This window comes from Megalobrama amblycephala, linkage group LG18 (genome assembly GCF_018812025.1).
Source record: "Megalobrama amblycephala isolate DHTTF-2021 linkage group LG18, ASM1881202v1, whole genome shotgun sequence".
NCBI classification, from domain to species: domain Eukaryota; kingdom Metazoa; phylum Chordata; class Actinopteri; order Cypriniformes; family Xenocyprididae; genus Megalobrama; species Megalobrama amblycephala.
The window spans coordinates 14835549-14848405 of NC_063061.1; the positions used below are offsets into that span (position 1 = coordinate 14835549).

General features: G+C 39.3%; 1 protein-coding gene across 2 annotated transcripts; it reads left to right on the plus strand.

Annotated features, from left to right (window-relative positions):
* Nucleotides 1–232: 232 nt before the first annotated feature.
* LOC125253054 (potassium channel subfamily K member 4) lies at nucleotides 233–11282 on the plus strand. 2 transcript variants are annotated; one of them, XM_048166798.1, is made up of 8 exons: nucleotides 233–472; nucleotides 3143–3266; nucleotides 3443–3704; nucleotides 4691–4811; nucleotides 4960–5120; nucleotides 6244–6430; nucleotides 9250–9389; nucleotides 9714–11282. In XM_048166798.1, the coding sequence occupies exons 3-8, from the start codon at nucleotides 3516–3518 to the stop codon at nucleotides 10335–10337; spliced, it is 1422 nt and encodes a 473-aa protein (XP_048022755.1). In that variant the 5' UTR covers nucleotides 233–472; nucleotides 3143–3266; nucleotides 3443–3515; the 3' UTR covers nucleotides 10338–11282. The 2 variants fall into 2 exon arrangements, with proteins under 2 accessions (XP_048022755.1, XP_048022756.1); XM_048166799.1 differs by having other exon boundaries at nucleotides 233–445.
* The last annotated feature ends 1575 nt before the right edge of the window (nucleotides 11283–12857 follow it).

A 12857-nucleotide genomic window follows, 5' to 3' on the forward strand; every position in this document is an offset into this window, starting at 1 on the left:
GTAGAAAGTAAACCTTCCTTCTGAACGGAACCCCTCCATTAAACTGGGATAAACCGGGCCAGGAAGCAAATGATCCAAAGGGAAAGACCAATTAGCTGATCAAGCTCAGAATCTCTGCATCGACCCCACCCTTTCCCTTTTTCTTTCTTTATTTCCTCTCTCTCTTTCTCCATCCTTTACTGTAGTATAGCCCTTCCCTGCTCTGCTGATCCCACCCTCTCCCACACACACACACAAACCCTCCTAACCCCACAAACATGCTGGCAGTCTCGTGTACACTCAGTCTCTCAGCTCAGCCTCTGTCTGATTGAGTACCTTTTCATTCTTGGACACTCAGCAACAGTCTCTCTCCATCACACACACACACACATTTACACACCCTCTGGAAGGAATCCTGCAGTTTGCGGCTGCAGTTCTCTGGACATGCCGGACCGTCTGCTCTGAGGTGGGAGATGGGCTTGAGAGCTTGTGTGTAAGAATCTGTTCTTGATTCATTCTGTAATTTTAGTGCTAATGTGAGCAAACGTTGCTGCCACATTACATCCTGGTGGGTTATTTATTCACTAATGTGTTTTGCATACATTTTGAATTATTGTGCATAAAAATTCAGCTATTAAGTTATAAGTTTAGTGTACTGAGTCAAACCAAATGGACTGTATAACTATAAAGATGTGTGTTACAACATCATGTTCTCACAAAACTGATTTTTAAAATTACGCATGCCTCTACCAACAAGCAAATTATATAACAGTAATTGGAAGTTATACACAATGTACTGTACTGTGAAATCGACTTGCATGGGGGTGTAATTAGATATAGGCTATATTTTGGGGAGATTGCCTTTGGTTTGATTAATTCATAGATCTAATTGCCTGAATGTCTGTATATTTGCTGGTTCACCAGAGCACTTTTTATAGTGAGCTTGCAACTACGCAGTCAGCAGATCCTCCAGTGCTCCAAATCAAACTCTAAACTCAATAACTCCCACAGACATTTCGGCCTTCTGACATTTGAAGCTTCTCAGATCTCACACACATACACATTTGCATGCACATGAGAAGTTAGCCGTACACTCGTAAACATAAATACTGTCCTCAATATAAGCCACAGCGTATATCATTACAAATATCTCTTGATACTATAAAATAAAAGTTAAATTAGAAGATGTGAATTATGTCCTTCAAATTAAGAGTTAAATTTCAGTATCATCATGTTTTTGCAATAGCTGTTAAGGTATATTTGAATTAACTGAAACTTTGAACTTTATTTTTAATAAATGCCAGGTAGGGGGAAGTAAAAACACAAGTGTTTTTACATTTTGTAATATATATTATAAAATATAAAATAAATCCATTGGAAGGAATTTATTACTAGGGAGTCAATTACGTCAGTCATTACTAGGGAGTTATCATGCTTTTCACTATCCAAACAAGTAGTAGTTCCTTCTGAAGGATGTAGTAACACATACTATCCACATATTATTTAGTAATGCATACTATCCAATACTTGTATTTGGTAATACTTATGTCATTACTAGTGGGTTACCATGACCTTCACTTTAGAATTTATTATACGCAATGCATTATTCATGTAAATTATGAACCTGTATATAGTAGTTAGTAGTCCTCTGGGAGGTATAAAAAATAGTAGTTATTGATTAGCTAATAGTGAACTACCACATTCGACTATTACATACTAATTCAGTAATCAGAGTTCCTTGTTGGTTAATAGTGTTGTTAATATTGCATTACTTATTTGTTCCCGTGTAGTTATTTATTAATGACGGAATAGTATTCTAAAGTGTTACCTAATAATCAATAACTGCTAAGCTGTAATTCTTATTCATGATACTTTTCCTTCACATAATCTTTTATCCACAACTTACACGGCCTTCACAGACTCTAAAGTGCTTCTTGCTCTCACTTTCTGTAATTTGATTCGGCATATCGTTGAGCTCATCTTCCGTACTGACAAGAATCATCTTTAGAATTGTTCTGAGAGCGAATCGTTCTGTCCTCGTGTCCCAAATTCACCTCTATGTCTTGTTTATTAGGTTTGGTTTGCATAACAGCTGGTTAATGGTATGGTGCTGCTATTCAGTTCAGTAACACAGAAGACAGATATGTTTTGTTTTATGAGTTTTGTTGGCCGTGAAGGTGCAACTTCTGTGACATGACGGGAGCCACCTGGCCCTCAGTGTGATTGCTGTCAGTATAACTGTCCACCAAAAGCCAAAAATACATTTGTTTAAAGTTAGACAAGTATTCAGAGCAGCTTCACATTGGGCACCAGGGCTTTGTGTTTTATGTCTTGACAGCGTGCCGTCAAAGTCGTTTCATTAAATCAGCAAAAGGACCTTAAAATAGACTTTTACAATTCATGTATGGTTTATAAAATATGTATATTCAAAAGTTTGGGGTCATTCAGCAAGTATGCATTCAATTGATCAAAAGTGACAATAAAGACATTTAGAATGTTACTATTTCTATTTCAAATCTGTAGTGACCAAATCTATTTCTGTCAAAGAATGATATACAATGTATTAGTTTCCACAAAAAGATTAAACAGTACAACATTTTCAACATTGATAATAATTCAGCTTTGCCATCACAAGAATAAATCGCATTTTAAAATATACTCCAATAAAAGAAAATGTAAAAAAACAGTTGTTTTAAATATATATACAACCCGAATTCCAGAAATCTTGGGACGTTTTTTAAATTTGAATAAAATGAAAACTAAAAGTTTTCACTTAAACTGAGAAATTTTACAGTTTTATGCACAAAATGAGCTCATTTCAAGTTTGATGCCTGCTACAGGTCTCAAAATAGTTGGGACGAGGTCATGTTTACCATGGTTTAGCATCTCCTCTTCTTTTCAAAACAGTGTGAAGACGTCTGGGCATCAGATTTGAAATGAGCTCATTTAGTGCATAAAAGAGTAAAATTTCTCCATTTAAACATTTGTTATGTTATCTATGTTCTATTGTGAATAAAATATTGGCTCATGTGATTTGAAAGTCTTTTAGTTTTCATTTTATTCAAATTTAAAAAACGTCCCCACATTCTGGAATTCGGTTGTGTATATATATATATATATATATTACTGATTTTCATTTATATTTCTGAAAACTTGCCCTCAGTGTCCCCTCAATCAGTTCACGAGGACGAGGGGTTTCCATGTGGATACGTATCCAGAGACTCTATACTTAGCAATTGCCACAGACGGAGCTGGACAAGCCGGAAAAAGTAGGAGGAAAAGGACAGGTTTGTGATTGAACGTTTTCTTTGCATAAAATTGTGAAAGTAGTAGACTTTCAATATTGCAGCTTTAATGGGTTAGAGCAAAATCCTCTGTAAAGTTGTTTTGTGGTCACACTTAAGCTTTCACTGTGAAGTGATTGCGACTTTCTTTAATGGGTTCGACTGGTTTTGCACTGCAGTCTCGTCCCCAGGAGGTAAAGCACCAGAAGTGGAAAGGACAAAAAACAAACAGACTCCAGCAGACGTTCAGCTATGCATTCCACCACCCTTTTTTTTGTCCTCACTGGGGTGCTCCTGTACTTAGTGATGGGGGCTTTGGTGTTCAATGCCCTGGAGGCCCCGTATGAGGAAAGCCACCATGTCCAGTTGCAAACCACCCGTCAAGAGTTTCTGGGCAACTACACATGTGTAGATCCTGAGCGCCTAGAGAACCTGATAGTGGTAAGTATTGTTGAAACTGACATTTCTTTAATCAATTAATTTGGTCAATAATTAGCTACTTCAATTAATCAGATTTTAAAAAAAAAAAAGAAAAGAAAAAGAAAAACAAATGTTATGGTTACCTATCCAGTGTTCTCATTTGGAAGAGAACACTGGATAGAAGTTTAAATCACTGTTATTTATTGGCAATTTAAAAACCTAATTTAAAACCTAATTTTAACACCCAAAAATATTGATATTTTTTATTGCAACGTTATTAGCCAACATCATTTCGCTTTGTCCGTTTGTCTTTTTTGTTATGAAAGGGATAGTTCACCTAGAAATGAAAATTCTGTCATCATTTACTCACCCTCAAGTTGTTCCAAACCTGTATGAATTTCTTTCTTCTGCTGAACACAAAAGAAAATATTTTGAAGAATATGGGTAACCAATTGACTTGTAGAGTATGGAGGAAAAATACCACGGAAGTCATATTCTTCAATATCTTTTTTTGTGTTCAGCAGAAGAAAGAAATTAATACAGGTTTAGAACAAAAATTTAATGGACTGTAAATTGAATGGACATTGTCAGAACAAGCATATATATTATTATGTGCAACTATTATGTGCTCAAGCACAAAACACAAACCTGACAGGACAACTAACATGAAAGCATTGAAGCGTTTTATAGTTTCATTTCAACTTCTGTCCTGCTTTTGACAACTTGCACTTTTCCCGCAGCAGAAATTTCTATAGAAATGTGTTTCACTACTGTAAAATTACGTCTCTGATGGAGTTCTCCATGCACAACACACAGACCTGATTATTTGATAATGAAATTCATTGTTGATTATTTTCATTATCGAACAGCACTTGAAGTAAATATTAACTTTAAGAAAACTGTCATTTTACCTTGCAAAATTGGCTTGTATCATGTATTATTAAGTTAAAACAACATCATCCAGCGTTTAATGTCTAATCTCTTTTCTCTACACTGTTTCTATACAGATAGTGGCAAAGGCTATCAGTGTTGGAATTGACCCCAACAATTCCACCAATGCCACATTCAGCACCAGTTGGGACCTGGCCAGCGCTTTCTTCTTCTGTGGCACCATTATCACCACCATCGGTATGGGATTGCCACATCTCATGCTGAACACACCTGCATGTTTAAGTCAAAGCCTGGCCTGGCCTCTGCATTCTGGGGATCATTGGCACTGTGAAATGTCTAAATATATCTGACATCAGATCACAGCAAGTGTTTGTCTGTGGTCCAGGTTATGGGAACATCTCTCCAAAGACATCGTGGGGTCAGTTCTTCTGTATCTGGTATACACTGGTGGGCATTCCCTTGTTTGGATTTCTGTTGGGTGCCGCTGGAGACCATCTGGGGACGTCGCTGAGGAATGCCATTGCTAAAGTTGAAGCTCTTTTATGGGTAAATGATGATGAATACAAACATAATCTCACTGGACAATTGTTAACATTTACAGAAAAAAAAAATAGTTTGCTGAATGACTTGGGAGACATAGCATGAAGACAAAGAATTGATTTAGTTTAAAGGTCCCGTTTTTCGTGGTTTTTTGAAGCTTTGATTGATTGTGTTTATAGTGTGCAATATAACATGTGTTCATGTTTCGCGTGTAAAAAAACACAGTATTTTTCACATAATTTACTTATCTGTTTACCGCTGTTTCCACTGTCATAAAAACGGGCTGATGACTTCCTTGTTCTATGAAGTCCCTCCTTCAGAAATACGTAACGAGTTCTGATTGTGCCAGCGGTTCCTGTGTTGTGATTCGACAGCAGCTTAGCGCACCCAGAGCCATAGAGATGGCTCTGAGCGCACCTTGCCCGGAAAGGTCACGCCTCTTACCATAACGTGTGCTGCACATAGTTTTACATGTGGATTATAATTTTCGGGGAAACGAGTTAAACATAAATTGTAACCATTGATCTCTAAGTACAGCGTCCCTGGGAAGGACAAACAAAGGTAATTGGACTGCGGGATGAAAATAACAGCGTTTCGACGACATGGCGACACAAACACTCTACAAACGCAACTCTTGCTCTTCTCCGTGGGAGCGCAACAAGACCACGCCCCTTTTTTTGTGTATTCCTGTGGGTGGAGGTTAGTCAAAAAACTGTTTTAGTGACGTCATTAAAGAAGGAAGTAGAGGGATGTAGTCCAAACTGGCCATTCGATGTAGGCGACTTCTGTTAAATAAAATATCTCGCTTGGCATTGAACTTTGAGCTTTAAAATTTTACAGATTTTATTTATACTCTAACAACAACATTACACACTAACTAAAGTTTGAAACATGGGATCACGAAGAACGGGACCTTTAAAAGCATTGAACATTTGGATTTAGATTAAAAACATTTTCAGCCAACATGACAAACATGTCACATTTCCACTTCAGAGTAAAAAATAAAGTTCAGAATAAGAAAGGATTACAAGAAACAGTGATAGGCTTCCATACACATTCCTGGCTCTTTGTCACAATTTCAAGATTCTCAGGACATTTTTCTTCAGTCTTCTTTATCTTCTCCATTCAGAAGTGGAAGGTGAGCCCAACTATTGTCCGTGTCATCACCGCTTTGCTCTCCATCCTGCTGGGCTGTGTTCTCTTCATCCTTGTGCCAATTTTAGTCTTCCAGAAGGTTGAAGATTGGTCTCTGCTAGAATCAGCCTACTTTGTGGTCATCACCCTCACAACAGTGGGCTTTGGAGACTATGTTGCAGGTACCACTGGATGAAATCCTGAAACATTTCCTCACTTGTTTTCCATGTAATGGTTCCTCATTTGATGCTTTGCAACAGTTTAATAAGTAGTTTGCATTTCATTTTGAGATCAAACTGAATGAAACATCTCGGTTGCATATGTAACCCTTGTTCCCTGAATGAGGGAATGGAGACGTCATGTTGGAGAAGACAAACAAATTGGGAATCTCGCCAGAGAGACCAATCTACTTTGAGTAAAAACTAAACGAGCAAATGCACATTGGTATGTGATATTTGCATCTGACAGCCATGCCTAGTCACATGGGTATTAAATGTGCATCAGGTGCAAGCGCAGGTCAGCTTTTCACTTTTAAGCTGCGCGATTCAACTGCTTTCTGCTCTGCAATCTACAAGAGTTATTCTTTGAGCCAGTTCTTCAGGAAGAAGCCTCTTTGTTCATGTTGGTGTGACAGCACTTCAGCTGTGGTTGGGATCTCCAGAGCATTTCAAAAAACAGCTGTTTTCACGGCTAGTGAGTGAGGGCAACTTCAATGAGGTCTGATCGACATCTGGTCGTCGGTCTATCCTTCGGCACTCCCCTCGATGATCAGATGTCGATTGATGCATCGGAGAGTGAGACTAATCTCACAGGGGATGATGATTCAGCTGCGTTGCCTCCTTCGGGAACAGTAGCGTTGTCCGAGTCAGACCCTGAGTTCATGCCCATGCTTGTCCGGGCCGCCGAGAGGATCAGGCTAATGTTGAATCCTCCACTGTGTCCTGAGCCCTCAAGATTGGATGATTGGTTTCTCAGGCATTGGGATGTGCAACGTCCACTTAGGTGGTCCAGGAGTGCCATCTCTGGCTGTGTCTGGCAGACATGAAGGATGCCAAAAAACTCGGTTTCTAAATTCCCCCGTATCCCAGACCAGCCTCTCCTAACACTGAGACCTCGGCCCGGCTACGTGCCCAAGGTTCCTACCACTCCCTTTAGGGACCAGGTGGTGAACCTGCAAGTGCTGTCCCCGGAGGAGGCAGACCCAGCCCTAGCTTTGCTCTGTCCCGTCCGCACTCTGCATCTGTACATGGACTGAACTCAATGCTTCAAGACCTCAGACCAGCTCTTTGTCTGTTACGGAGGCCAGCAGAAGGGAAAGGCTGGGTGACACATAACACATCCGTTCTATAGGGTTCGTTTTGAGCCGGTATCCTCCTGTGTTCTCACCTCAAACGCGTAGAGGCACTGAGAGGCCCCGGCCTAGTGTCGGCTTGCTGTGCCTTAATGTGCACTTTATATTGCTCCAGAGGGCAAACCCTGTGAGTTCCTCCATCACTCTCAGCAGCCGGATGTGGCAGATTGTCCAGCGCCAGGCCTTCACTCGATGTATTCTTGAAAGCCGGTGTTAGGATGGGTGCCCATATGTAGTGACCCTGAGGGGATCATATATGTGTATTGTCCACGGTATAGCTCCTAATCGGAAGCCTGTGTCTTTCCCTTGGCAGAGTCTGCTCTGCCGTCTCTGCCAGTTGTAGTCCTCCGAATCTGTGTGAGAGCCACCTCAGAGACTTCCATATGCAGTACAGCCCTACGGGGTTAGTCCGTATGTGTATTATCAAATTAGAACCTCCTGTGGAGGATGTAGCCTCCACAGCGTTCCTTTTCCTAGAAAGGGCATGCTTTCCCAGTTTTATCCAAGTTCACTGAGTGGGCAGTGATCGCCTTCTATGCCTAAGCCCTGTCCCATCTCCCAAAGGCACAGAGGGATCAGGAGGCTTACTGGAAGGGCCAGCATCAGTGGCGCTTTGGTAGGGATTCCCAATTCGACGTCGCCTTTCAGTTGAGAGTGACAGGGTTACATATGTAACCCTAGTTCCCTGAAGAAGGGAACGGAGACATCACATCACTTCCCGTCACCACAGATGCCGTACCACCGCTGGGGTGCCAGGTCACCTGCTCAGCTCTTCAGTGAAAACCTGATAAGTGCTTACACCCGCTGCTCATTTATACCCACATGGCTTGTTTAGTTTACACTCGAAGTAGATTGATCTTTCTGACAAGATTCCCAATTCATCTGTCTTCTCCAACGTGATGTTGAGAGTGACCGACTCAAAGAGAAATAAGATTTACACCTGTAAGCAACTGTCTTGTCTCTTGACTTCTTGTTTAAGACGTTAACCCTCATTTAACCATGGCACGTTCTTCCACGAAACATGACAAAATCTAACCATTGCAGTCATCTTGAGGTGGGTGTTTAATGGCTTGATTATTCTATCAATGGTTAAAATCCACCATTGACTGCATTATTTAACAGGACATTTTGATATGGATTTCAAATGGCAGAACTGAAACTCCAAAGTGACAACTTGCAATGCTAAACATCTTACCTTTATTTAACAAGAAACACATGTAAAAGATAGTCCATCCAAAATGAAAATTCTGTTATCATTTACTCACCCTCATGGCATTCCAAACCTGCAAGACTTTCTTACTTATGCAGAACACAAAATAAGATATTTCAAAAAATATTTCAACTTGACTTTTAGTATGAAATTTAATAGCACCCAAAACGTTCAAACTCCAAAAAATAATTAAGTTCAAACTTAAAATAAATAATTTAACACTACCTTTATGTCCATCTTGAAGCTTGAAAGTCCCATTGATTGTCATAATATGGACAAAATATTTTCTTTTGTGTTCCACAGAAGAACTAGTCAAACAGGTTTGGGACCACATGAAGGTGATGAAATAATTAGATAAGTTTCATTTTCTGGTGAACTATCCTTTTAATTTGAACAAATGACTTGATCTTTATGTATTCTGTACATTTCTTGTCCATCAGGTGATGGCGAAGCAGGTGAACATCATTGGTACAAGCCTCTGGTGTGGTTTTGGGTTTTGTTTGGTTTGGCCTACTTTGTGTCCATTCTTTCCATGATTGGGAACTGGATTCTGGTTCTTACCAAAAAAACCCGAGCTGAGGTAGGCCTATGATTAAATCATGATGTAAAATTAATTTTTTATAACCAAATGTCTTGTGCAGTTTAGGGCAGTGCCTGGTCAAAATCCCTGGTCAAACACAGCACTGCAACTCAAATGGGATTATTAATTTATCTCTCAATTCCCGTCCCTTCTATCTTCATGATAACCTTCCATACATTTTCCATCACACCTGTAATTCATCTCCACAACTCCTATTAACCTAAAATCTGTATCAAATTTCAATCATTCTGCTCCTGGTGACATACAAATCTCTCCATAACTCTCAAGCCTTTCCATTTCTCCTGCCCTACTTTCTGCTCTCAGATGGAAGAGTTAAGAGCACACGCCTCAGACTGGACTCAGAACATCCAGAACATGTCTGTGGATTTCCGTATACCCGGAAAACTCGAAGATCCTTTCAAGCGCAGCAGGCGAAAGCGGCGTCACAGGCGTAACAGACACAATGGCAGTCAGGGTGGAGCCGGAGAGGACGGGAGAGATGAGAACGTATCAGAATCCGGCTCCTACTCGGGTTCATCGGATGAGTCGGAAGGCAGCTCTGAGTCAGAATCGGAGGTGACCGAGACGGAACGGGTCCCAGGAGGAGAGGGCGGTGGTGGAGGAAAAGAATTAGAGAAAGAGGAAAAGCCCCAAGACTCGCCCAAAGATCCCGTCATCTCTCAGCCATTGGATTACTTTGGGGAAAATCTTGCGTATATTGACGAGTCCTCAGATGCAGTGAGTGGGAAGATTCATCTGGACCCCTTGCTGGATGTACCAGAAACGGACCCAGCTTCTAAAGATAGGCCTAAAAGGAGACGTCAAAGGAGACACTTGAGAAGGGATCAACAGAAACCCAAGACCCCTAAAACCAGTCCAAATGAACCAGAGATTAAAGCGCCAAATGGAGACATTCGGCAGAAAGACCCTCCTACACCAAAGCTGTGAGCATCCAGGTATTTATGGGGTTTGTAGTTCCTCAAAAAAGACCCAGTCCTCCTCTTTGCAATAAAGTTTTGCAATTGCTCGCTTCAGGATATGCTGTGCTCCATTGTGAAGGCACTTGCTGTTATTCTCAGATTTTACTGGGACAAAAAAAGAAACTGTCCATGTGTCTAAAATGAGAAGAGGAGATGAAGAATCTGGTCTTGTCAAGTCTTGGACTCCTCAGCATGAGTGAGAACTTTTATTGGGTAATCAGACAGAGGCCTGATGACCATTAGTCATTATGTGCGGGAAGGCTATCGTGATCAGACTCTTAGTGCCATCTACTGGACGTTCACTGCATATGACTGACTCGTTTGTTTATGAATGCACTGACTGTCAATGTCATTTTATTCGGTGTGCCTTTCACTCCTTTCCTAACATCATAATAATAAAGGAATGATAGCTTGTTACTACTAATCCAACTCAGCTGAGATTTACAGCTTGAGTTCATCAAACTGTAATCTTTTTCTATTACTGAAAAATAACATTAATCTACAGAAGCCTGTTTCTGCCTCAAGTAAAAAAGAGGTAATTTGGACTTTATTTGGACTCGTAATTGCTACTTTTTCCTCTTATAATTTTATATATTACACACAGCACTTTATATCTCACAGTGTAACTTTTTCTAATAATTGTCTTTTATTTTCACAGTTGCTACTTAGTTTCTTAGTTTAGTTTTCATGGACTCTTGTTTGTTTTCATTCATCACCTGTATTCCTTTATTTAAATTTTCCCGCCACTCATCAGTTTCCATGGACACTAATCATCATCAGCTGTTCGTCTTTTAGTTAACCACATGTGTATATTAGTTCCTCAACTTCACTCAGTGTTTGTCCGGTCTCATTTACGTTAGCACTTGTCTGTACTACCTGCTGGATGTTTATTAAACTCTGCATTTTGAACTTATATCCTGATCATCTTCTTCTTCCTTGTACCTGGCTACCAATTTCCCATAATTGTGACTTAAAGGATTAGTTCACTTTAAAATTAAAATTATCCCAAGATTAACTCTCCCTCAAGCCATCCTAAGTGAATATGATTTTCTACTTTCTGATGAATACAGTCAGAGTTATGTTAATAAATATCCTGACGCATCCAAGCTTTATAATGGCAGTGAATGGGACCAATGAGTATGAAGCTGAAGAAAGTGCATCCATCCATCATAAACGTACTCCACACGGCTCTGGGGGTTAATAAAGTCCTTCTGAAGCGAAGCGGTGCATTTGTGTAAGAAAAAAATCCATATTTAACAAGTTATAAAGTAAAATATCTAGCTTTTGCCAGACCGCCTTCCATATTGAAATTACAATTTTTTTCGTAAGTTCAATATGCAAGAGTTTTACACTTTCTTCGTAAGTTCAATACGGAAGGCGGTCTGGCGGAAGCTAGATATTTTACTTTATAACTTGTTAAATATGGATATTTTTCTTACACAAATGCATCGCTTCACTTCAGAAGGCCTTTATTAACCCCCAGGACTTGTGTGGGGTAAGTTTATTATGGATGGATGAACTTTCTTGAGCTTCATATTCATTATGAAGCTCGGATGCATCAGGATATTTATTAATATAACTCTGATTGTGTTCATCAGAAAGAAGAAAGTCATATACACTTATGATGGCTTGAGGGTGAGTCAAGCTTGGGGTAATTTTCATTTTAAAGTGAACTAATTTAATTTCTCACATATATCTTGTAATTTTGACTAACTCCCACAGTTGCTACTTCATCTTGTAATTACGGCTTTATTTTTCATAAATGCGAGAATGTCTCACAGTTGCAAGTTTATTTCTCTTAATGGTGACTTTTTCTCATAATTTCATGATTGCAACTTTAAAATTGGCACTTTATATCTCACAATGTGACTATTTCATAATTTTATTTCCCTTAATTGCAATTTCATACCACACATTTGTCATATCTCATAATTATGAATAATTTATAATTTATAATTTATAAACAGTCGTTTGTCTTGCAACTTTATTTCTTAGACTTTGTCTCACAGCTACAATTGGCACTTTATATCTCACATTGTGACTATTTTTCATGACTGCACCCTTATTTCTCATAATTGTTACTTTTAACCTTACAGTTTATACTTTGTCTTGTAATTGTGACTTTATTTCCAATAATTGCAACTTTGAATATTACACAATTGTCCATTTATTTAGCTATATATCTCATATTTGTGACTTTAAATCTCACATTTGCTACTTTCTCTTGTAATTGCAAATTTATTTCTCACAACTGAAAAATCTCACATTTTAAAGTTTGTTTCTTATTATTGTGACTTTTTTTACTCTGAGGCAGAAACAGGCTTTCATAGAGAATCTGTGTTCAGATTACTCATGACTGTGGTGTGTGTGCACATTTTCCCGTAACTCCCGTAAGTAATTCAAGGAGTTCAACCCTGCTAGGAACTAACATGAAACCACATCAGGAGTCACCCGTAACAAGGTTTATTGCAATTCAGCACTGCAGTCA